Here is a 25,552-nt window from a genome sequence, read left to right as displayed (position 1 = left end):
ATTCACCAATGTCTCTGTAACGGGACATCAAGTTCATGTAATGAGACCAACAGGCCCATTGGAGAGAATTCAAAAGGAATCTACACCTCTCAATTTTTTTTGTTCTTTTACTCGACAACTGTCTTGTAGTCTTGAAAAGGCATCATTCATATTTGTAGTAGCCTCGTTCAACAGCCTTGGAGGCGATGTACTCTGCTGAATACCGCTGGTCCAGGTCCAGAAGAGCTTGTAGTAACGTGTTAATGTTTGCCCGCAGGCCCTCTTTCTGCATCCACACCCGCAGTAGGTCGTAGACTTTGTCCATGGTGTGCTGTGTTTCGGCCACCTTGATGGCGTTGTCGCTCACGCCGATGCTCCGGAAGAACTTGTTGTGGTACCGCACGTCCAGGGTGTCAAACAGGTCGAAACTCTTGCTCAGAGACTCCTCCTCACCTATTAAATCAAAGCATCGAGACTTCAGAACTTGTCTAATGGCCAATTTCTGGAATATGAACTTGAAATGAACCAATTATAATGATAAATAGTGTATGTTGTGTACAGGGCCGGCGCGTCCATATAGGCGAACTAGGCAATTGCCTAGAGCGGCACTTTTGTAAGGGCGGCAAAATGTGTGCCAATCGGGAATGAACAATTCACAAAATAGGCTATATGATTTGCTGCGCCGCCCCGCCCCCTGCTCTTCGGATCATTTTACTGTCTCTCTTGTTCGATCTCGTTCATCAAAATGAACGAATCTTTATTTGAGTCATTTCGTTAATTTAAGTGGCTTTAAATGTTACACTTTTAACAGCCAAATTCCCCGATCACATCCACCTACGCATATAGTATATGTATATATTTGCTTCCTCTTGGCCTACTAAAGTGTTCCTGCAACGGGAGTGTTCTCTGGCTAGAGCGCAGAACAGCGGAGTTTGTGTGGAGAGAAGTGCATGCCTGAGCTTGTGTTTTGGGTTAAGCTGCGTTGCTTTGACATTGTGGAAAATATAACAATAGAAACAAAATGTATTAGCCTTTTTACCCGTTATTATCAATCTAAATTAATCTCGTTTTTCTTGATTTAAATTTCGTTTTTCTTGATTTAAATTTCGTTTTTCTTTATTTAAATTTCGTTTTACTTTATTTAAATTTCGTTTTTTCTTTATTTAAATTTTACATTTGTTTTTTTCTTTATTTAAATGTTTTTTCTTTATTTAAATTTTACATTTGGTTTTTTCTTTATTTAAATGTTTTTTCTTTATTTAAATTTTACATTTGGTTTTTTCTTTATTTAAATTTCGTTTTTTCTTTATTTAAATTTCGTTTTTCTTTATTTAAATTTCGTTTTACTTTATTTAAATTTCATTTTTTCTTTATTTAAATTTTACATTTGGTTTTTTCTTTATTTAAATGTTTTTTCTTTATTTAAATTTCGTTTTTTCTTTATTTAAATTTCGTTTTTCTTTATTTAAATTTCGTTTCTTTATTTAAATTTCGTTTTTTCTTTATTTAAATTTTACATTTGGTTTTTTCTTTATTTAAATGTTTTTTCTTTATTTAAATTTCGTTTTTTCTTTACTGAAATTTTAAATTTTGTTTTTTCTTTATTTAAATTTTGTTTTTCTTTATTTAAATTTTGTTTTTTCTTTACTGAAATTTTAAATTTTGTTTTTTCTTTATTTAAATTTTGTTTTTCTTTATTTAAATTTTGTTTTTCTTAATTTAAATCTACCTTTTACTGTGTCAGTAATTTGTTAGTCAGAAAAATACCTTAAAGTATTGCTTAATTTAACAGACCTGTGTGTGTGCGTTTTATATCACTAGTGCAGCGTGCGTTAATAAGCCCTGCCCGCGTGAGGTGCGCCGCTTCCCGCTCGCGTTGTTCGTAGTTTACTAAAGGTTTATTAATTCTGAATGTGTCGCGTCTCGCGTGTCCATCTATATTGTACCAAATGCGACACTGCACTCCCTTGTGAAGTCGATTGGATGAACGGTTCTCGAAATAATCAAAATGCAAACGGACATACAGACACATAGAGATTCCTGCCTTTATTAGAGAGAAGTATATGTTCAGCACCCTCTCGAAGCTTTGAATATTCGATGTTCATTACTACCGAAGCTTCGAAGCTCAAAAAATGGTATTCGGACCAGACCTAGGGGCGGCACAAATGTTTTTCGCCTAGAGCGGCAGAAGTGCACGCGCCGGCCCTGGTTGTGTACTTATAATTGTGGTTAGGAATAATTAAATACTTGAACAGGAATAGTTTTAGATTTATTTTTTATTAAAACTACCATTCAAAAGTTTTGGGGCAAAAAAGTCACAGTAAATACATTTATAACGTTACAAAATATTTATATTTTGAATAAATACTGTTTTCAACAATGACAATAATAAGAAAACACTGGAGTAATGGCTTCTGAAAACTCAGCTTTGTCATCACAGGAATAAGTACATTTTAAAATGTATTCAAATGGAAAATAGGTATTTTAAATTGTAATATTTCACAATAGTACTGTTTTTTACTATATTTTTGGGGAAAAATGCAGCCTTTTTGAGCATAAAAGACTTCTTTAAAAAATAAACCTTTAAAAAAATCGTACTAACCCAAAACTTTTGAATGGAAGTGAATCTTATCTTATTTGGAAGTGTATCTTACTTATTGTGCATCTTATTTTTCTTTCAGTTCCATTAATGGTTCTTGAACATTTGCATTCTTCAGAATAACAGAATATATATATATATTTTTTTTAATAAATCGGCAAAATATATTTCTATTGTGCGGTCTTAACTCACAAACAAAAACCAATAAAGTCACATATACTCAATATAAACCGAGAACTGTTATATTGTACTGATGGTCAAGGTCATTTAATTCTCCAAATACTGTAACTGAGGGAGTAATATCTTACCAAGTACAGGAACAAGTTTTCTGGGAGCACCATCATCCTACAAAAGAAAAACATAAGGTTTGGCAATGTTGTGAATTTAGTTAACAGGACCATTCAGCAGTCTTTGCAAACAAGGATCTTTTCACACATTTGAAGGCACTATCTTGTTGTTTCATGGTATTTAGCTGTGTAAAATCTGTGTGATTGATCTGAAAAGATCCCATTGTTGCTAACCTTCGCCCATGACTCTGGATCTCCTTCCGTCTGCCTCGGGGCCGGGGGACTCGATCGAGGCGAATCCTCCATGTAGACTGCAGGAGGTAGAGCAGACAGACTGGTTTGGGAGGAGCTGGTTGTGTTCGGCAAGCTGTCGCCCAATCCCCGGTCTTCATCCTCCACAGGTATGCTCTTGCTACCCGTTTCCTGTGTTTCTTGCGTTAACAAGGGGCGGGACTCTGGGCGTTGCTCCTCCTCCCTCTCTAACCCAGCATTGCGGCTGTTCTCTTGTTCCTCTTCTGATCTTCGGCACTCGTCCTGAGTGAAGGCAACAACAACTGATTAAAACTATGGATTAAAGTAACCAAAAAAAAAAAAAAAAAAGATATATATATATATATATTTTTTTTTTAACATTATTTAGATAAAGATGTATTTAATGTTTCTGTAAAATATAATTTTTCACATTTAAAGTTTTTTTAAAGCATCAGAATAATATTAACCAAAACTAATTAATCGAATTATTTGAAATAATGCATTAAAACATTTTTTTTAAATAAAATAAAACATACTTACAATGGGAATCTTCACTTCTTTCAAATCACCAGCAGTGTCTGAAATAAAGTTGACAGCAAATATGTCCATAAAAAGTACATTTGATTTTCCACTTTGCAGATCTATTCGTAATACTATGAATGTTGTAAAATGTACTATTTACATAGCTTGAAACTTCTTATTCAGAAGATATTTTTTCTTGGTATTCGGTGGCATATGATCAGATTCTCCCTCCTAAAATGGAATTGGCCATCTTTGGCTATTTGGACACAGTTTCCTCTTTGCCCTATTTGCAGCTGGCATTAATGCTGGGCATGGTTGTGGCCAAGAAAATTATATTAACGGATATAAGGTCTAATAATATAAGGTCTTAAACCTTGAAAAAATATGGTTTAATGAAGCAAAGTCTCATTCATATTTGGGGTCCAACATTTACATGATAGCAAGATTTAAAGATTTAACACATCTGTTATACTATGATTTTTATGCTGATATCTATCCCCCTCTTTACATGATTTATCTTCCTCCTTTGTACTTTATTTAGGCACTTATGTCATAAGTAATGTCACTGTAATGTTGTCTGGCCCTTTGTTCTGGGGCCGATATTGACAACAATATTGAAACTTCTCATACAGATATAAAAACTCTCACTGCTATGTCATTCTCAGCGTTGGGTAGGTTACTCTAAAAAAAAAAAGTAAATAAAAAAACTAGCTAGTAATTACATCTTCAATAGTGTAATTACATTACTGTACTAATTACTCTCTCTAAAAAGTATTGCATAACTTAATGCTAATTACCTTCTAAATCCCATATCAACCTCGACCAGTTAAACAATACAATTATAAACATGAAACTGCTCTTTTAATTCTTTCAAATAAATCATAGCTTTAATTAAATAATTGCATAAATTATTCTTGAACTTAAATCAACTATTGTTATCAATACAGTATTTAATGCAATTACATCAAAAGTAACTATTACAGAAAAATGAAGGGTAATCCCTTTTACTTTTTTCAATGGAAAAGTAATTAAATTACAGTAATAACACTATTAACACTATTATGAATCACTTAATAATGCATTACACCCAACACTGGTTATTCAATACAAGGACTGAAAAAGGTCACCAAACGTACCACTTTGATGACGTCGACGTTTCTTCCATAAAAATATTCCAAGCAGGATCAATATGATCATCAGAAGAACCACAATTGGTATGACAACCGCTAAAAAATAACAGATTAAATTAAATTTTTCCTTCTGTTCATGACTACATGATGCAGTGTAACTAATATCAAGGTTAAAATCACTTATTTTCTCAAGTTAATTTTGGAACATGTCTGTACGCATGTGCTGACCTTACCTATAGTATTAGTGTTATTTGATGCCGACGGCTTGTCTGTTGGACCTTCAGTCGGATAAGAGGTGCGCTTCCTGCATTTTGTATTGGATGTCGCAGTGCAACTGCTCACTTCTTCCTCATCAGCTTTGCACCTGCAAAACCACGGTCAAAAATTATGCCTTTTAGAAAAGGTGTGAAGCTTTGGGCTTAAAATAGGAGTCGTAAAATGACTGTCATTATGAATAGAACAATGAAAGCCTCAGGGGTTAAAGGTGGAGAGAGTGAATCAGTGGGAAAGGGATCTGACTCATTGGATGTGGTGATCTAATGCAGGGGCTGAAAGGTTAAGAGAATAGAGGCTGGGAGTGTCTGATCTGTCTGCTTTCATCAGGGGGTTGTGCACCAGAACAGAGGACAAATGGGAAGAGCACATTCCAAAGGAAGAGAGGAACTCACCTGGTGCATTTCTTGCACACTTCACACGGCTCGTCTGGCAGGCAGAAGAAACCAGTTTTGCATTCACACTTGGTGTTGCTTGTGCTGGTGCAATCTGCAACCACGATCTGATCTGTAAAGCGTTGGAGAGAAACAAATAGGTAAGGGAGGGAAGGATGAAGAAAAAGGGTAACCAGAATTGGATCAATGTTATATCATTGACAGTTATATCATGGCAAACAGTTCAAATGCATGGAACAAATATGCCTCTGAATGGTGACCTGAATTAATGTTGGATCAATCCAGATTCAATTCACATTCAGAGAGAATGATTCAGTGTCAATCTGTTACAACTTATATCTGAAATAGAAAAGTCTTAACAGACGTCTGAAGGGGGAACTGAATGATTGGATCAATCCAGATTCAATCCACATATGAAGAGAATTATCTGAAGCTAAATTCTTACGTATAATTGTACTGAACTAGCACCTGTCTCAGAAATGCACCTTCGAAGAGTAAAATCAATTATTTAATTACATGACGAATAAATCCAGATCCTGATCCATATTTGATCCAAATTTAGATCAAATGTATACATGCTAAAACTAATATCTGCTTCAGAAGACAGTTGAAATGCACCTCTAAAAGATAATTGAGAGATTTGCATAAATACAGATTTCGATCCAGATTTCGATAAAAAATGTATTCAATGTAAAATTGTTAGAACTAACCTGAGCCTCAGAGAACAACAAAAAATGTCTCTGAAGGGTGAAATTAATCATTGGATCAATATTGGATCAATACAGATCCAGTTTCAGATTCAATTCACTTAACATTTTTTACAATTAATATATGCATGGAAAGTCTTAAATCAACACACCCTTGTGACTCAGCAGGCAGAAGGACTGACCTGGGAGTGATTAATTGAGCAAAATAGATTCCGAACAAGACGGCACATGATACAGGCACACCCTGCATCATCCTAAAACAAACGCATACACACAATCCCGGACAACAGACACAAACGGGTGCATGCACTAGACTAGAGGATAGTTCAGTCATTCATACACACACAAATGGCTATTGAAAGAACACAGGAGTGCGGCCACACCCAGGACGTGTAACATTAGGAGATCAGATTCCCAGGAGTGAGGTGTCCAGCACAGGAAACACTAGACTCAACTCTATTCATGGGGCCTTGCTTATGTCCCCTTCCTCATGCAAATCCTATGGGAGGCTTATTGTCTAAACAGGCGAGCGAGATTTTGTTTATATGAATATGTAGTGTTTACAACAGAGTTTGAATCTGAACAAGCAGTAGGGTCTTGTGGGAAAGAGTGTTTAGGTAAATCAAATGGTTTAATAAACGGTGAACGTGGCTGTCCAATCAAAATAAACAGCAGTTTAACGGATGGCTTTGACTTCAGAGGAACCAGAGACAGACTAAATAGCTTTGCAGAAGAATGGGCTGTCACAGCGGAGCGTTCTGCGATGGATTCAACGTGCTTTAGATGTTCCGTCTCGCTTGCAGCTCACAGTATGCCGCACATTTTTCCATCTTGTACAAAGGCGAGTCGAAATTTCCAAAAGCGAAGAATTCTGACGCCAGTTTCGTTATATCATTTCGTTTAGTTTTTTTGTAATATCTGTATTCCGACGGCAGTTCCAGAAGTTAATTGTTTGTCCAGTAGTCACCGGCGATGGGTTGTGTTATTGCCTTCCCAGCATGCCGAGGACCATGTGTGTTCCATTATTCACTCGAGATGTATAAATGTTACATTCCTGAGAGCTCTGCTTCTCTGGAGAGTCAGTGCAGACTACATATGGCTGTCTACTGGAAAACTGAACAATCAATTACAATAGCAGAAGGTTGAGATTTCTGTATCTCAAAGTGCCAGTCACAGAGCGGACTCAAACACTTTCTTTAAACAAACCTAAGAGGAAGATCTGACCTGGTCTTTTACAAAATGGCTGGTTTGGAGAGGAAAGTGTAGATTGGAGAACGTTACCTCTGTGGCACTGGCTACACTGCAGACACTGCTCCATGCCTGTGGGGTGCTCGGCATACGTGCCCTTCTCACACGGGGAGCAAATGCCCTTCTCCTGGTCCCTGCTACACTTCTCTTTCACATAAGTGCCTGTGTTACAGAAAACATTTAATGACAGACATTAAATATCAACATATATCAGTTTGAGAAAAAAAAGTAGAATGGGAACCAGTGCGTATTCAGATCCGAATCCATTTAAAATAGTTTTATTATTAAAGCCAGAGAATGCAACATTTAAGCAAAAGATGTTTTGTGCAATTTTGAGCACAATGTAAAATACATGCTACCTTTTTGTCACATTAAAATGTAATTTAATATAATGCATAACTTAAAATGACATGTCTCATTCGTTCAAAAATGTTTTTCTTGGTATATATGCTGAAACCAATCATCTAGTATTACAATATTTATCCACATTTCTCATATGAAAAATCTACCTGACAATAAGTAACTTTATGGTAGAAATATTTCAGAATCTTTTTCTTTTTTTTAAATATGATAATTGTATTTGTTCATGAACATAGTTTGTTTTATGCATTAAATTATTTTATTTATTTATTTATTGTTTTACATGATTTTAACCATGGTAAATGAGAACCCATTCTGTGATTATCATACTACACAAAAATTCACATTAATAAATCATTACAAAAATGAACCACGTTCTAACTGTTATTCCCAATACTATATTTTGTGTTTAATTTGTTTAAGTGTGCTTCATGACCTGTCATTCTGGATATTTAAACACTAAGTCCAGGCCTACAAACACCTCATTTTAGCACTAACCTTACAATATCTCTCGCGAGACAGCTCTATGAGAAACCAGAGTCTCACAAATGTGAATTCTGAGTTTTAAGCTCTAAAATAACAATGCTGTTCCTGTTCAAATCTTCATCAGAGAATAACACTCTTAATAGCATCACTGACGGATGTTTGTCAGCACCTCATCGACAAAGCCTTGAAAGCCATTTTAAACATCTTGAAAAAAAGCATATGCTGTAAAGTACTTTAAAAACGTTGCTTTGAGCGAGTTGACTCATATGTGTTTACAATACTTGCCTTTACAAGGGAAGTTCTCACGGTTCGACAGGATCTTGTCTGCTACTTACCAGCTTCACAGTTCTTGCAGCAGAAGCTGTTGTGCGGGTACTCCTGGTTCTCCATGCAGCTCATCTGTCTGGCTGTGCGGTTCTGGAGGTCTCCTGCAAACCCCAGCTCTGCTGCCCCATGACCCAAAAAAGTCAAAGCAAAGATAATAGGGACCTAAAGGAGAAAAAAAAAAAAAAAAAGACATGAGATTTTTCAATATGCATTCATGATGACTTGCAATTCATGTACCCTGGTGGGTACTTGTAAAGATTTTGGTTTTACTTAATAATATATATGATAATATTAGACTGAAAGTATTAGAGTAGTGAATGGATTAAATTAATTGCGATTCATATCTTTTTCATATTGAATGATTTTTGGAAACGCACTGATGCTTTCAATTCCTAAAAAATACAAAATAAATTCAGAATTAAAAATAAATAAACGAATAAATTAATTACAAGTAAATAAATTAAAATAAATTTGCAGTCGTAAAAACTTCAGACAGCAACAGATGTCTTTACCCATCCTCTCATTAACATTATATAACAAATAAATGACTTGTGAAATATCTCATCTGAATTTAATTTATAAATCAATTGTTGTTGCCGTTGGTGTTGGTGAATTGGTATTTAAGCCTTCCTGATGGGGCACACGAGACAAAAAAGCCTGGGAAGGGCTGCAGATAAGAGGTTTCTTCTGGAGAAATACCAGTTTTGTATTTTCACAGGACTGGAGTGTCATGCTATCTCTCACACATTTAGAACTCTTTCTCAGCTCCAGAGGCAAACAGAGAGGTATTCTGACTGAGTTCTCATAGCTGACCTTGTGTGAGCAATCTAGCATTTAATTCAAACCATCTGATGTGAACATCTGCAGAGCAAAGCAAATTAACAGAGCAGGAGAGAGTCTTTTCCTGGACCAGAACAAAACAACCGACCCTGACAAAACACACATACACAGAACACTAAATGTGCTGTGGGATCCAAAGAAATGCCAGAAAACGTCTAAAAAACTCTCTCAACCCGGTGAGTCGTTTGCAAGTTCTGATAAGATCACGGACAGTAATGAAAAACAATGCTAAATGCATATCATATCATGCATATTTAGGAGAGCAAAATAAACAGGCATGTCAACTTATCCAATAAAATTTGGATCAAAGGTTGACATCAAAGACACTCAAATAAATTAACAGTAATTCATCCATTATTTGGAAATGACTCTTATGATTCATTCGTTTAATAAACCTTAAAAAAAAAAAAAAAAAACTCAAACTCAAACATAAAAGCTACTGCTTTGAATCAATCTGATCTCAATTGAATCACTCTCTGAATTCATCAGTTGTTGTTATTGAATCAAATTGAATCACTTTTGGTTCAACATGCTACTACATTTTTTCTTTCTTTTTTTGACCTAACCCTAACCCACAAGCTTACTGTTCATAATATGACAATGTAAAGTTAAAGATGCACATTTACAACAGACATTTTAATAAACATTTTTTAGAATATGCTCCCCTGTAGCAAAACTGAATGGTAATATTAAACTCTTAAAGGTACAGTAGCAAAAACAGCCTGTTGAATTGGATCTGAATCTGTGGAAAATGTTAAGTCTAAATTATGAATATTTTGGTGCAAGAAACCTTGACTAACGTTATGAATGGACTTAAGAGGGGGAAATGCTTAAATGAGTTTCTTTTTAACATTGATGTGGCACTATAAACATGTTCCCAGTGCTAGTATTTGGCCAGTCAGTTCAATATCTCTGTCTTTTTGTCTCAGAGGATAATGGGAAATGTAGGCCGTTAGATGGAGCCGATGGTGTCGAGTTGCCGGTGAGGTGTATGGCGGTGGTGTTGTGTGTCTGGGAGAATGTGGGTCATTTGAAGTGGTGGCTCTAAAGTGTGTTGTTTAGCCGTAAATGAGGCTCTCTCATTGTGACATGCTGAAAAGAGGGAGAAGAAAGAAGGGGTGCCTCAGGGACCGAGTAAAGTGCTCGTCTGAAGTAGAAGACCCCTGCTCCACATGCACAGTCCATACAGAGCTGCTGTTGACTCCCTCTCACTCACACACACACACACATCTCTGTCTGCTCACAACGACCCCAAATATCTCTTCTTTTATCTCATTTAACTGAGAGAGAGAATGCAGAGCAACCACCTTATCAAACTCCTTTTTCCACTTAAACACACACACATATAGAGTACAAAACTTGCCTTTACTCTTCTCGAACTCCCACACACACTGGTTTTCTTTGAACATGTCTGTTAGACACTCATTCACCATATGGATGTGCTCTTACACACACACACACACCTCTTATCTCGAACACTTAACTGAAACCTCACAGCTCCATCTAGAGCGTAGGGTTGTGGTGCTTTTCTCAGTAGTGCAATATATAACATTACATGTCATGTAAAAGTGCTAAATAAACCTGTGAAATAAAAGCTTGATGAACAAAATCAAGAGGGGTGTAATCTTATAAGAAAGTGGTTTTGCTACAGGATGCTGATTGGACATTTACACAAAAAGTAAACAAATGCCCATGAAATCAAAAAAATTTAAATATTTGAATATATAAATGATCTCTGTTATGATTGACTAACCGTTGTTTACCAATATAATGAGCACTGTTGTCCCTTCATAATCATGCAGATTTCTGAATGATCTTGTTTTTTTTGGGGGGGGGGGGGGGGGGCTTACGTTGTGTGCAAAGGAATAATACACTGACTGAATACTGTATAGCCTACTTTATGTGAAAAATTCTAAATGAAATATGAAACACAATAGTAAATTATGCAATTATAATAGTAGCATGCTGCATCGTTGTCTCAAATGTTGATGCTGCACGTTTAAGTTACATTGAGAATTTTACATTTTTTCCAATTTTTAAAACCGTTTTGACAAAAACATTAATTTAAGTCAAAGTGAATAATGAGTAAAAATAGGTTTTAAAAATGCAGCATTATGACATCATAATGAAAATGGAATTCACTACTGTGCAAAAATTGGAGAGAAGTCTCTAACACTCACCAAGGATGCAATTATTTGATGAACAATACTTTGAAAACCATTATATTGCGATTGAAATATTATTGCAAGTTAAAGTAACTGTTTTCTAATATATTATTGTCCAGTTTCACAGACAAGGTTTAAGCCTATTCCCATACTAAAATTCAAGTTTGAGCTGTCTTAACTGAAATCAATCTTAAAATGTGTCCGTGCCATTGTTTTGTCTCAAGGCACATTTATAAAAGTTACTTAAATGTTCTAATTTAACTAGGTGTAATCCTGGCTTAATCTAAGCCCTTTCTGTGAAACCAGGCCAATAAGATGTCATTTATTCCTGAAAAGTTTACTTTCCAGGAAGTCTTCAGGTGTAACATGATCCTTCAGAAATCAATTTAATATGCTGATTTGGTGCTCAAGAAAGATTTCTTATTATTATCAGTTTAGACAACAGTTGTGCTGCTTAATTTTTTATTTTTTATTTTTTTCAGGATTATTTGATGAATGGACAGTTCAAGAGCTTATTTGAAATAGAAATATTTCATAACATTGTCTTTCCTGTCACTTGTTTTGATTAATTTATTCCATTTTTTGCTGAATAGTATTAATTTATTTCCAAAAACTCTGGTAGTGCATCAAGTAGAGTGCATTGCATTGTGGGGCACAGAATCCCCTTCAAAGCAGTGTGCTCTGATTACATACTCCATATTTTTGTTAGAGTGTTCCATGCCTGCAAAAAACTGCAATTACAAAAATAGTAAAAGTAATATGCTTTTCTGTAGCCTTTGATTCCATGTGCTCTTTAATTTTAGTCAACAAGTGAAACTACACTGCTGGCAACAATCTGCAACAGCAAAACTTCAGATGTTGACAGTGTAATATTATGTACTAATAGTTGTAGAATAGCAACAGAGTTGCCAAAACAGAAGAGCAATCAGAGAAGACATACCACAGAGGTTTACAGCACACTCACTAATGCTACTTGTAAACTAGTATCAAATAGAATCGAACAGCTGCGCTAAGACGCCGCAGAGGACCGGGGGTATTAGACAATATGGCAATACGGGCTATAGTGCAACCACAAAAATGAGGTTCTAGACAACTATTGCATAGTCAAACCGCAGATTTGAACGCTAACCCATCTTTAATAGCCGAAATATCACACCACAGTAAATCAACTCAAAAACTCGCATATTCGCAGACGCAATGTTTGGAACTCAGAGGAGTGTACAATGGTCCTCTTGTTGGAAGACGGACCGAGTCTATCAGCCTTGAGGGGAACCGAAATGCCATCGAGTGTCCGCACAGATAGTAAAACCTCTCGAGACAATGAAATGAGTGCGGGCGAACCGAAGGCATTTGTGAGAGTTTCTTGAGCGAGAGTGTGTGTGTAAAGGGGGGAAGTCTGACACAAACTTTGGCTCTAGTTGAGCTCTCTGGATGTCAGCCATGCCTTGTTGTTCTAAGGGAGTTTCCTGGATTGAGCAGCGCTGTTGAGCCACACTCTCTCCGCGCTCACGTCAGACTTTCCACAGACGTTCACATGCACACACACGCACAATCGCACCATTTAGACGCAGCCGTCGGGAGGTGGGGTCAGAGAGCGATGGCTATGGAGTGCTGGAGGAATTTGAAAAGAAAGGGAGAAGGAGGACAGATACAATAGACGGAGTGTGAGAGGTCCAGAAATGGCGCAAAAACATAGGGCAGGCGCATGGGAGTTTGGGAAGGCACGGCGGAGAGGAACGGCGAGTGAAAGGAGAGAGATTCCTGACTCCGAATGGATACACTGAAACCATTCAGACGAGTGGAACATTAAAAGTCACACTAATGAGTTACAGTACTCGCTCTCTCACACCCAAACACACACACACACCGCAAAGACTGAATTTTCCCAGACGGGATGAAAGCTAGGAGTGAAGCACACGTATCAGTTGCTGCAGTCTGAAAAATTAGTAGCTGCATTAATGTCCAACACCTGTTCTGGCCCCCTGGGCACATGCAAACCCATCTGGGTCAAAGTTCACTGATTTGCCAATGACATGAACCCACCAATGACAGCGGAGACTGTCTGACAGACATCCATGCCAGCGCTCGTTAAAAAGCAGTCAAACTTTTTCCTGACTGCGTTTGTGTGTGCGAATGCTATGGAAACTCCATGTCTCCATGGCGACAAGTCTGATCCTGGGACAGGTGGTCTTTTTTTTTCTTCTTCGGAGAGGCACGGAGAGGCAGATTGAGGGGGAAGTGACATCACTTCCTGTGTCTGCACATTCCAAATCTGGTGAATCACTGGATTCCAGAGTGGCACTAGAACTAACTTGTCAGCTATATTGCTGACAGCTCATAGAGAAACTATTAACAAACAAAGAACATCAGATTTTAGACGTCATGATATGACTTGCAAGATGAGTTTTTTTTTTACTTTTTGGATACGTCTGCAATTACAGCCACAACTTTTAAAGCTTTTAGCAAACAACACAGTGACTTCCTGGTTACTTATACCTCAAAACAATCTTATTTTCAAACACGAATCGACAATTGGATTTTTTTTTTTTTGCTGACCTGTGATTATTTTTACAAATGTTAATGTTTTATGAATTTTAATGTATACATTTTTTATAAAATATATTTTATACTTTATTTTATTTACAATAAAAAAAATAATACTTCGGGTTTTCAGGAAACTCCAAGACAGAAATTGGAAAATGATGGTATGCATGGCAAAACATTACTAATGCATGTACATGATAAAAAAAATAAAGATATTTCACTGGCTTTTGTGATGCAAACATCCAGAGTACATTAGCGGCCACATCAAGACAAAAGACAATAACAATTTAGTAGAATAATTACATGAAAAGACAGATCTAGTGCTAATAATAATAATAACTCTAACATTGTTTAGAAAACTAATCTCATCTGAAAAATGCTTTTGTGGAACGGTGGTCTGGCTTTTATTATCTAGCGCTGCTAGAAGTGAACTATTGTCTCCATTATCAGTGCTTCAAGACTATCCCGATAAACCGCTGGTGAACTGTGACAAAAGCGTCAAACTCGACGCAAACCGGCTTCCTGCTTTCCCAGGCAATTCATTTATACTGGAGGAAACAGCAGTGAAATCTGGTTCAGACTTCAAGGCCTGCGCAGGCTAAAATCAGACTTGTGCACTGCAGTTATCTCACAGAACATCCTCAAAAAAAATGACAAGGAAACACTCACACGCACACACATTCACAGCATCCAGACAGCCTGTGGTAGGGTTTGGCCTGTAATAGGTGGTCAGGACGTAGACCAGCGTGGTAACCTTAACCTCCTGGATGAGAGTCCTCCAAACCCACAATCACTTTGCACTGGCAGCTCACCAGTGTGGTGTGTTTGGACCCGAGGGGACGCCCTTTTCCTTCTGTCTGAGTGAATAATTGTTGAAAATGGATGGAATGACTTGTGAAGATGATGAAAAAACAACTTGCAGTTTGACAAAAAAAGCAATATCCCAAGGAAGATGCCAGCATTTTCAAGTAGGGGGCGTAACAATAGACGATTCAGTTTGATACACGATATGATACTTTCACATTACATTAAACAAAGCCAAAATAGAGTTAAAGGGACATAAAAATGTAAATTCTGTCATCATTTACTCATCCTGAAATTGTTCTTAACCTGTAAGAATTTCTTACTTCTGCTGAACACAAAAAAAGATCTTTTGAAGAATGTCGGTAACCAAACAGTTGATGGGTCCCATTGTGTTTTCTTTTCATAGTATGGAAGTCAATGGGGCCAATCAACTGTTTGGTTACCCATATTCTTCAAAATATCTTCTTCTGTGTTGTTCAGCAGAAGAAAGAAATTCATACAGGTTTGGAACAACTTAAGGGTGAGTAAATGATGACAATTTTCATTTTTGGGTAAACTATCTCTTTAAAATTGTGAGTTTTTTTTTTTAAATGATTATTTCAAATGCAAATGATAATGATAATCAGTTAGCAAAAAGTACTGTAAATGTTCACTAAAATGCTAAATTTGGTATTACATCAGGAATGAACTTGAATGGGCTTGAACTTGGTGACACCAGCCAGTAGCATAACATAGCCACCAAAGTTAAGACCCATCTACCTTTTTATGTAACTGACTTTAAAAAGTTATGACCAGTCTTGGAGAAAAAAAAATAGATGACTAATTTGTAAGACTAGTCTAAGCAGTTTACGCAACTAGCCACTGAATAGAAATATTCATGATTCTGCTAAATACAGAAATATGCTTGCACTCTGTCCTGACTACATATATATATATATATATATATATATTATATTATATTATATTATATTATATTATATTATATTATATTATATAGTAGTCTATCTTATTAAATAAATTATTGTATTATTGTACAATTATTGATTAATTATATTATTAATCATGGAAGCTAAAATGCAAAATAGTTTTGGTGAACTAAACACAAAACATATCTCTATCCACAATAAATTGTTGCATTGTTGTGTTGCAAGTGATTGAGCTGGAATAAGAGACAAACCAGAAGTCCTACCCATAATTAAAAGAAAAACAAGAGAGGGTTGACCCTAAAACATGGTGGCTACCCAAAAGCTATTCTAAAAGCTATTTATGATTATTGAATGAACGGCAGAAAAAGAATTAATGAGTTTTGTTTAACTGGCTGACCACCAAAGTAAACGTAACCGAGACTGGTGGTCACACAAGAGCTCATGAATGAACTGGTTAATGCCAGTGAAGCATACAACAAACAACCACAGCACACAACAGTTCAAATAAACCTTTGGCCTGAATGAAAGTGCTAAGTGTGCTGGCTTCCTTTGCTACACTTAAACAATCGAGTTTACAATACTCACTGCCAGCTCTAAACTATTAGGCGAGAACATGAAACCTACATTGTTTAAAAGTGCCCGTTTCCATATGTGGACGGGCAGCTGTACGTCTATCTCTTACACACACACACACACTTCTGGCACAATCTTGGCTAGTTGACAATGGGGTCTCACAGGTTTTATTGTTTAGAATTACAGTACGATAAGGCAGTCAGTCATTCACGTTTGCCGCGTGTGTGTACGTGTTCAATTACGGCTACATCCGCACTACATGCTGTACAGTGCGTTTCATTATGATGACTGGGACTGGCGGATTGACAGGAGTTTTTCCCCATATACAGATGATTTCTATCAGAGCTATCGGTTAAGGGAAGACACACCGTTCTTCATTATTTCCAGCGGACTGGAACAGGAACCTTATGGAGAATCATGTGCCTTACATTACCCGCACTGATTCCAGTGTTTTACGCATTATACTGACAGGATGCACATGATAAACATGCTGCACAAGGATACAGACTCAACGAAAGAGAAGAAAAAAAATTGATAGGGAAAACAATATATATATATATTTTTTTAATTCATAGCACAGAATGAGAGGAAATGAAATTGGGAAATGTTGCAAACTTGATTTAAACTCACAACCTGCATAAGCACGATGACTCAAAAATAATAATAAACAACAACAAAAAAAATTATACCAGCCTTGTGAACGTGTGTGTGTGTGTGTGTGTGTGTGGACATGTTTTTCTACACCGGTGGGGACTTAAACCTGAATGCACACAGACTCATGGGGACTCGTGTCACCGTGGGGACCTAAATTGAGGTCCCCATGGGTACAAAAGCTTATAAATCATACAGAATTAGTTTTTTTGAAAATGTAAAAATGCAGAATGTCTCCTGTGATGGGTAGGTTTAGGGATAGGGGCAGTGTAAGGGGATAGAATATACAGTTTGTACAGTATAAAAACCATTACGTCTATGGAGAGTCCTCACAAAGATAGTGCACCAGACATATGTGTGTGTGTGTGTGTGTGTGTGTGTGTGTGTGTGTGTGTGTGTGTGTGTGTGTGTGTGTGTGTGTGTGTGTGTGTGTGTGTGTGTGTGTGTGTGTGTGTGTGTGTGTGTGTGTGTGTGTGTTTTTCTATCCCGGTGGGGACTTCAACCTGAATGCACACAGACTCATGGGGTCTCGTGTCACAGTGGGGACCTAAATTGAGGTCCCCATGGGTAAACAAGCTTATAAATCATACAGAATGAGTTTTTTGGGAAATGTAAAAATGCAGAAAGTTTTCTGTGATGGGTAGGTTTAGGGGTAGGGTTAGTGTAAGGAGATAGAATATACAGTTTGTACAGTATAAAAACCATTAAATCTATGGAGAGTCCCCACAAAGATAGTGAACCAGACGTGTGTGTACGTGTGTGTGTGTGTGTGTGTGTGTGTGTGTGTGTGTGTGTGTGTGTGTGTGTGTGTGTGTGTGTGTGTGTTCTGTGATGGCAAAGCTGAATTTTCAGCAGCCATTACTCCAGTCTTCAATGTCACGATCCTTCAGAAATCAAAAAAGATTTCTTATTACAATAAATGTTGAAAACAGATCTGCTGTATAATATTTTTGTTCAAACCATGACACATTTTTATGATTTTTATGAACACAATTTATGTCAAATCTTTTGTAACATTAAAAAGGTCTTTATACTATCACTTTAGATTAATTGAATGCATCCTTGCTAAATAAAAGCTAAATGTTTCTTTATTTTTTTCCATATACTACAATACTATTTACGCATATTACTCATTTTGCTATAGGCTAGTGAGTAATAAATAAAGTTATGAACTGACTTGTGCTGATTTCAAATACTGACATTTTCATTTAATATATATGTACAGTACAACTAACAACCAGAACACTGCTCTTTTAAAGGTGGAAAAATGAAAGTAACTCAGATGATTCACTGCCTCAAGTTTTCACCTTTGTAATAGATTTACGGGAAGGAGATCACAAATAGCTCTGCAACATATGCAAAAGTGATTTCAAAACAATGCACACCAGTGAGATCTGCTGCCCTTTTGATGCAATACGACAGTCACACAAATACTAAAACTCGTGAACTCAACCTAAACCACAGATCATGTGCAGGCATACACACACACATATACACACACACTAGTATCTTGGGTATGAGCGTGTGAAAATCTGTAAATGGCTCCTCTCGGGGAACACAGGAAACAGTCAGACAATGTGGAGGCTTCATTTGGAGTTCAGCTCCATGCTGAGCGACAGAAAAACACGCACACCGTCTTTGATAGGAGCAAACTCTACGAAGTTTTGGGGACAACAAGCTGCACAATGATTTACCAACCATCTGATCCTTTAAATAACGCAATATTTTCACCTAAAACCTGTTAACGTCAAATTTTGCCATTTATATCACAATCCCAAAACCACATATCGACCGTTTTCGACATGCAGATTCTGAAACCTCCAGCCCAACGAGTGCTATTCTCAGTCCCGTGGAGATGATGGGGGGGATCAACCGAGCCCTCAGCCCGAGATTTCAGGCGGGCGGCCTGCTGTCCTCAGTGTGCGTGGGAGGATATTAATAGCCCGAGAAAGCCACGACAGCACAGCCTTCCACATTTCAGATTTCCTGTGGCTTTTTGGTCTTCTGTTAAAAAAAAAAGCTCAGTGAATAGTGACCAGACAAGACTGTCCTAATTTCTTTCCTTTAGAAAGAGGAAAAGAAGGTGAGAGAGACAGAACGATGTCAATATGAAGAAAAAAAAGTGTGATTTACAGTGCACTTCCTGTGTAAAACCACATCTGCGGTTCTGCACTACAGTATGTAGGCCTACACGAGGTGTAACATGTTGTGTGATAAGGAGATATGTTTTGGGGAATTTGAAGTCTACAAGAAAAAAAACTAAAAATAAGTTCATTCAACTTAAAATGGCTGATTGACAGTTTAAATTAATTATTTTCTTCCCAAACAAACTTTCATGTCTTTGAACACCCTAGATAGCATGCTTCATGTCTTGCATTACTGGTTTTGGCCCACATGCAGAACATCTGAACTTATTTAATAAAGGTGTATTAAATTTACCTAAACTGGGACGCGTTTTCTTTTTTGACAAGTAGCAGAACTTAATTAGGTGGGACAAACAAGATAAAAAGCAACAGACTGAGTCAGAAATGTTGAAACTTAACAACAGCCAGAGTAAAATAACCTTTAGCCCCCCTTGCCAAATTTAATTACCATTAAATATTTGCATTTGTTTGCAGCCTTTTCCATGGAAACATCAGGAGGTAAATAGCTTGACTATGCGTCACAGATCAAAGTCCCGTCCAATGAAAAGCTTTAAAGCCTGGATGACTCAGTGTCTCTTCTCTTTGTACGACAGCCCCATTGATTATCAAAAACAGGTCGAACAAGTTTTTAAAAAGCCTTATTATGGTTGCAATCACCTTTGCTCTTCTTAACTGGTTAATCTTTAAACTACTGTATAGTTATCAAAAGAAAATATGCGTCATTATAGTCGGCATTAACACAAACAACCCTGCGAAAACAACCTGTTTGAACTCATGGGAGACAAGATTATCAGAGCCAAGTGGTACATGAATTGTGCAAGATGGCATTTTAAGCCTGAAAAACATATTCCCATGACATTAGGCCAGTGCCACGCTGAGTTGCCCCACTCATTAGCCAGCCTCAGTTCAGTGATCTCACATCAGACGGAGGCTTTGTGCCGAATGCCTTTCCCATCACTCACACAAGCAGGAGGTTCGCTGTTTTTTATGCTGAATGCATTCTTTGACCTATTCGAGGTGAACATTAATTCAGGCATCTGCAAATGTCAAACTAAAGTAGCCTAGCCTAATTCTAGAGCTGTAAAGGTGTTCAATTACACATGATTAGAAAAAACAGTTTTTGATTTATTAAAGACAAAAATAAGGTAAAGATATTTAAAATAAAAAAATTAAATAAAAAAAGTTAAAGTTAAATATATATATTTTTAAAAGTAAAGTAAAAATACGATAAAAGAAAATAAAAATATGACAAAAAAGAAAAGAAAAAAAAGCTCAGCCTAAAACTGTCAAAAATGAGAAGAATCACTGCAGAAGTTTATTATCTAGGGCTGGAGTTTTAACAAGCCTCTAACCAGAATATTTGAGAAATTTCAATATAGTGCTACCTTGCAAGCTCTACTTACATTTAAAAAGTCATTATGCTTTTTCTATTTATAGAAACTTAAAAAAAAAAAAACGCTCTTTGCCCCATGACATCAAAACCAAGATAAGGTTTTACAGGAATTGCAAGTAAGCAAAATACAGATGGAAAACATCTGCAAGGCGTGACCAAGCTACAAACTGACACTATTATCCATCGGCTTAAATGAGACATAACACCCTCATCTAATTTCCTACATTCAAGCACACACCCTAATTTAAGCGTGTTTGACACAGTGGCAGGTTACCCAATCTGCGATACACCTGTGGATTCATGCGAGGAGAAGACATAAGAATAAAAGCGAGAGCGAGAGGGTGTTGTTTTCAAGGAGGAGAATCGCCAATGACTGTTAAATTTTAAGTCAAACCAATGGGTAATTATTGTTTGAAGACACTGGATAGGGGGTACGTGCGAACTCACACACACACACACAGGAACAAACACACAGAGAAATGCACACTATTAGCGTTTTAACTGGAGTCAATGGGGGTTGAATAGAAGGGTAGCTGAATAGCAGGCGCATTGTAATATATGTAACACATCTCTCGTTCAGTCACTGAATCTGGGTGCAGTGACCTGTAAGGTGTGGCTACCTTAGACATAAATGAATCTCTGACAGATGCTTCACCTTTCCTGGGAAGAGCTAAATGGCAAAGGAAAAAAAAAGCCTGACCACAAACCCACATGCTATTAAGATGCTTTCATTTCAACAGCAGATCTTTCAACTTGTCTCCCACTTCTTGAACTTTTTAAAGCCACACGACATATCAATATAATGTCACAAAGAAGACTAAGCTGAAAATGTTGCTCTCGTGAACTTATGATTCATGAAAAACATATGAATTCCCTAATTGAATGGATTTTATTAAAGGCATACTTCACCCAAAATTGTCATTATTGGGTGAACTATCCCTTTAACATGAATGTGCATGAACATGTAAATTAATGAATATATCTTAGGCCATGTAACCACCATTTAGGTCACTTTTTATTTTTTTTATTTTAAAAGGTCACATGCTGTTTTAAGTAAGTGTTTTTAAGTGCAAATGCTACATAGTCTCTCAATACATATAAGCCAAATAAGTAAATTTCATTTAAATACATTTCATGTCAACTATTCATCTCAATCAACTACCGACATCCTTAAAAAATTAGCTGAAAAGCTTGAGAACAGGATAAATGTGCTTCTCATCTCAGTATAAACACTTCAGGACCTTGTTTATTGTGGGAAGTCTACAGTATAGACTAAGAAACAGATATGGCACGATTTCTAACACACAATCTCCCATGCATCCACATCATTCTGATTACTCTGATAATGAGCGTTGCATTTAATTGCATCACGCAATCTTCTCTCTTCCTGTCTCCACGTTAATGTGGATTCCGTAAACATCTGACGGCCTGAAGTGGCTTTAAAAAGGCTCCTAATGAGCAGCGGGATGTGGACTGTGCTCTGGAAGTCTTTCTTGTGGATCCCGGGGTATGTAGCACATGTCCTGTTTGGATTTCAGAGCCGCTCGGAGAGATACCGTGCACACTTCCTGTCCATGCCCACACCCTAGAGAGCACACTCCGATAACATCGAAGGAGTTTGAGAGGGTAAAAAAAAAAAAGAAAAAAAAAAAAAAAGAGTCAAGAGGTAGAGAGCAATCTGTGCACAATGTGAAAAAGAATCTGTGAATAAAAAACGAAGAGTATGAAAAGACTAATGGAGAAGGGACCCCTGCTCCCGATTGTATGCTAAATGTTTGCGATTGTGGGTGGAAAGAGTATACAAAGATCTGAATCCTGTCACTGGCATCTGTGTTGACAGGAAGTTTACAGTAGGAGCTGTACGCCTCCGTCCACCACACCTCCCCCCACCCCTCCCCCCCTCCCCCCCTCCCCATCCGCTCTCACTGGCCCAGGAATGTGTGAGCTATGCAGACTGGCAAGGATGAGCTATCTTCATCTAGTAACCAGCCAACCAGAGCAGACTCATAACTTAGCATAGTTTACAGCATGCATAAACAACCCTGTTGCAAACAACCTCTGCCCTGTCATTTCAATAAACAAATGCGGGCTTAAAAGTAGGGCGAGTTCACCTGGGGCTCATGGGAAAGGGAGGCTGTTAAGGCAACAATCACTGTAAGATTACTAGTTGAGATGATCATCACTCCCTTGGCTTTGATGAATTCATTATCTAATTAACTACTAGCTGAATGCCTACTTATTACATGAATCTACACAAAAATACACGCAAGTTCAATGCAACAACCATCATGTGTTATTTCAATATGCTGTCAATTATCTCGAGGGTCGCTGCTCTAAGGAGCGGTGTAGTTTTAAGTTAAAGATACACAGTATGAGCCGAGCGTGGCTCTGGACTCGAGAGAAGGTTTTAAAGGTGAGTCAAGGCATTCAGTAAGTGAAGCGTTTTTATAGTGCCACTTTTGGCAGAGCAGAGCTGGAAAAACCAACAGAAGGGCAGTGAATGGCTCTTTCAATGTGGAATAAACTTAACACTGGCACTACTCTTAGAAAACTCTCACAAGGCAAGGTTCATAAGAGAAGAGAAGACTGGACTGCTTTTAAAGCTATAGACCGACAAACAGTCTAGCTGAATTTTTTCACAACTTCTTAACCAATAAATGCCTCTATTTGGTGGGTCTTTAAAAAACAGCACCCAAAAACAGTATTCACAAAAAAAGTAAATTATTCAATAACAATAGCCATTGATTCTTAAGTGATGAAAGTGCATCTTAATAAGCTAAACGTAACCCAAAAATGTAGCTGAACATAAATTAGCCATAGCCTATTACAAATATATCTATATAAATAAAAAATACTACTACTGTAGAAGTATTATTACTAGTAATTTTTTTTTTAATTATATTATTATTACTAATTATAACAATCATAAAAATGTATATGTGTATTGTTTTAGCCTAATTATAATTTAGTTATTGTGTCAAAAAGCAGAAATGAAAAAAAGAACTAAAACACACACATATGACATTAACATTCCTAGACAGCACTTTTTGACATCTTAGTTACATTGAATGCCCAAAAATGTTGCCTAGGTAGGTTGAGACAATGATTTTCAAAACTGCACATGACTTGTAAGTTACTCAACAAGTGTGTATCAAAAGTGTGTATTCTAAAATTAAAATCCAATATAAAACATACCACTCCGGTAATATTTACAAATCTGAGACATAAGTTTTCTGAACTTAAAACCACAATAAAATATCAGTGCCCAACATGGCCAGTTCAGTATGACAATGTTCATCATTATCACTACCCAACTTTCATATTTGTGATCAAACAAGCATTTCACATCAAATTAAAACAGTAAAAAAAAAAAAAAGACCCGACTGAAATGTTAAAGAAAACTAAGAGCCAGTTTAGAATACATGCACTTGATACGTACCGAAAAGTCCGATAACGCATAACCACCGACACCACATTCAAAGCGTTATAACCCGATAACACCAGGAATTTACATTCACATCCATGTTTACCACAAGAATAGAATAATAGTGAGCCAACAATAAAATAATCCAATAAACTGCGAATTACACATTGCTTAACAAATCTACAACCAACAAAACCCGTCAGATTTCTTACCATGGCTATCATCGTGGATTTGTCCATCCGATGAGGATGGCGTGTTTCTCCGAGTTTTCCAAATACTGTTACTTGTTGACCCCTTTCACGCTCCGAATACAATACTTTCAGACCAACTATTAAAAAAGAAGTGACAACGCAAATCAAAGTACATCCAAAGTGTGACGGCCTGTCAAAACCGAATCATTTTCGGCTCTCGGCTGCCTTGCTTTCTCATGGAAACGAGGTTGGTGTAATGTGACGCTTTCTCTCTGATCTATGAAAAAGTTAGAGAGCGATCAGCGTGACGTCATGTTACATCCGTCTCATCGACCAATCAGAGAGATGGAGTCTCGGCTAATGAAAGAGCCGTGATTTACTGTACTACTAGGCTACTGGGACGTTCTTATGAGTCGCCAATAGCCTACAATCTTAATTTAATGTTACATTTCAATTGATGATACTTTTAGTGGATAACAACTGGGATAACAACTTTATAATTCAGTGTAAAAAGTTGTTCCTTTTTTAGACAAATTTCTAACGACTTTATAAAACCTTACTCTGACAATTATACAAATTAGGTCAATTTAATCAACGTAATCTTATTTAGCTTTCCCTCCTCTCACAAACATAAAGTAAAAAGACCCAAGTTTGATGCTGTACAGGCAAACAATATGTCATTATTGCCGCCCCCCTGTACCTGAACACACCTAAACAGTGATAAATTAACAATTTCCCTTCAAAAAGAATTTAAGAGGGTGATACAAGGGGAATTCTGCTTTCAGCACAGAAGGCACAAGGTAATCCTTCATGCCAAGCGTCTGATGCAATGCATATAAGTATTGTGAAATCAGGCCCCTTGTGACCGAATGATCTGCTCCGCTTCATTTGTGCCTCTGAAGGTGTGCATACAAAAAATGATAAATAGCCTTCATTACAATGGTTACAAAACACATGGTCTTAAATGGATTACTATCGGAATGCTCAGTGTTGTCATAGTAGAACAAAAGTGATGTGGTCTCTTTCTTATTTATGTCAGACTCAGTGTGTGTGGTTTGTGAGCTCACTACCAAAGACATACTGTATAATGCTTTTAGGCTCAGAAAAGTATTTTATAAATTATTAGTTGTTATCTCATAGGCTAAATGGAACCCTTTACACTCATAAACAATAACTTTCCATTAAGATTGCTATGCAAAAAACCTGTCTGATGTGTTTTAAGATGTTGACAGCAGTGCTTTTATGATTAAAGCGATGACGTAAACTTCAATAAATTTGATGTTGCAATCTTACTCCCGAGGGCTAAACAGGTGGTTAAAAGGTAACCATTTG

At 37.0% G+C, this 25,552-nt stretch overlaps 1 protein-coding gene across 1 annotated transcript; it reads right to left on the bottom strand.

Annotated features, from left to right (window-relative positions):
• On the bottom strand, positions 1 to 24,526 carry tnfrsfa (tumor necrosis factor receptor superfamily, member a). The gene is made up of 10 exons (XM_084136953.1): positions 24,242 to 24,526; positions 8,574 to 8,727; positions 7,426 to 7,554; positions 5,438 to 5,549; positions 5,003 to 5,133; positions 4,776 to 4,865; positions 3,658 to 3,695; positions 3,100 to 3,399; positions 2,887 to 2,923; positions 1 to 432 (listed from the first exon to the last, which is right to left on the bottom strand). The coding sequence occupies exons 1-10, from the start codon at positions 24,266 to 24,268 to the stop codon at positions 143 to 145; spliced, it is 1,308 nt and encodes a 435-aa protein (XP_083993079.1). The 5' UTR covers positions 24,269 to 24,526; the 3' UTR covers positions 1 to 142.
• Positions 24,527 to 25,552: the final 1,026 nt, after the last annotated feature.

Source organism: Abramis brama (genome assembly GCF_963993115.1).
Source record: "Abramis brama genome assembly, chromosome: 15".
Taxonomy (NCBI): domain Eukaryota; kingdom Metazoa; phylum Chordata; class Actinopteri; order Cypriniformes; family Leuciscidae; genus Abramis; species Abramis brama.
This window is presented reverse-complemented; position numbering and strand designations above follow the sequence as displayed.

Coding starts and splice junctions, on each gene's coding strand:
- tnfrsfa (XM_084136953.1), bottom strand. CDS start 24,268: ATGGACAAATCCACGATGATAGCCATG. Junction 3,400..3,657: donor AAGAAGTGAAGATTCCCATT/GTAAGTATGTTT, acceptor GCCTTCACTCAG/GACGAGTGCCGAAGATCAGA. Junction 2,924..3,099: donor ATCCAGAGTCATGGGCGAAG/GTTAGCAACAAT, acceptor TTTCTTTTGTAG/GATGATGGTGCTCCCAGAAA.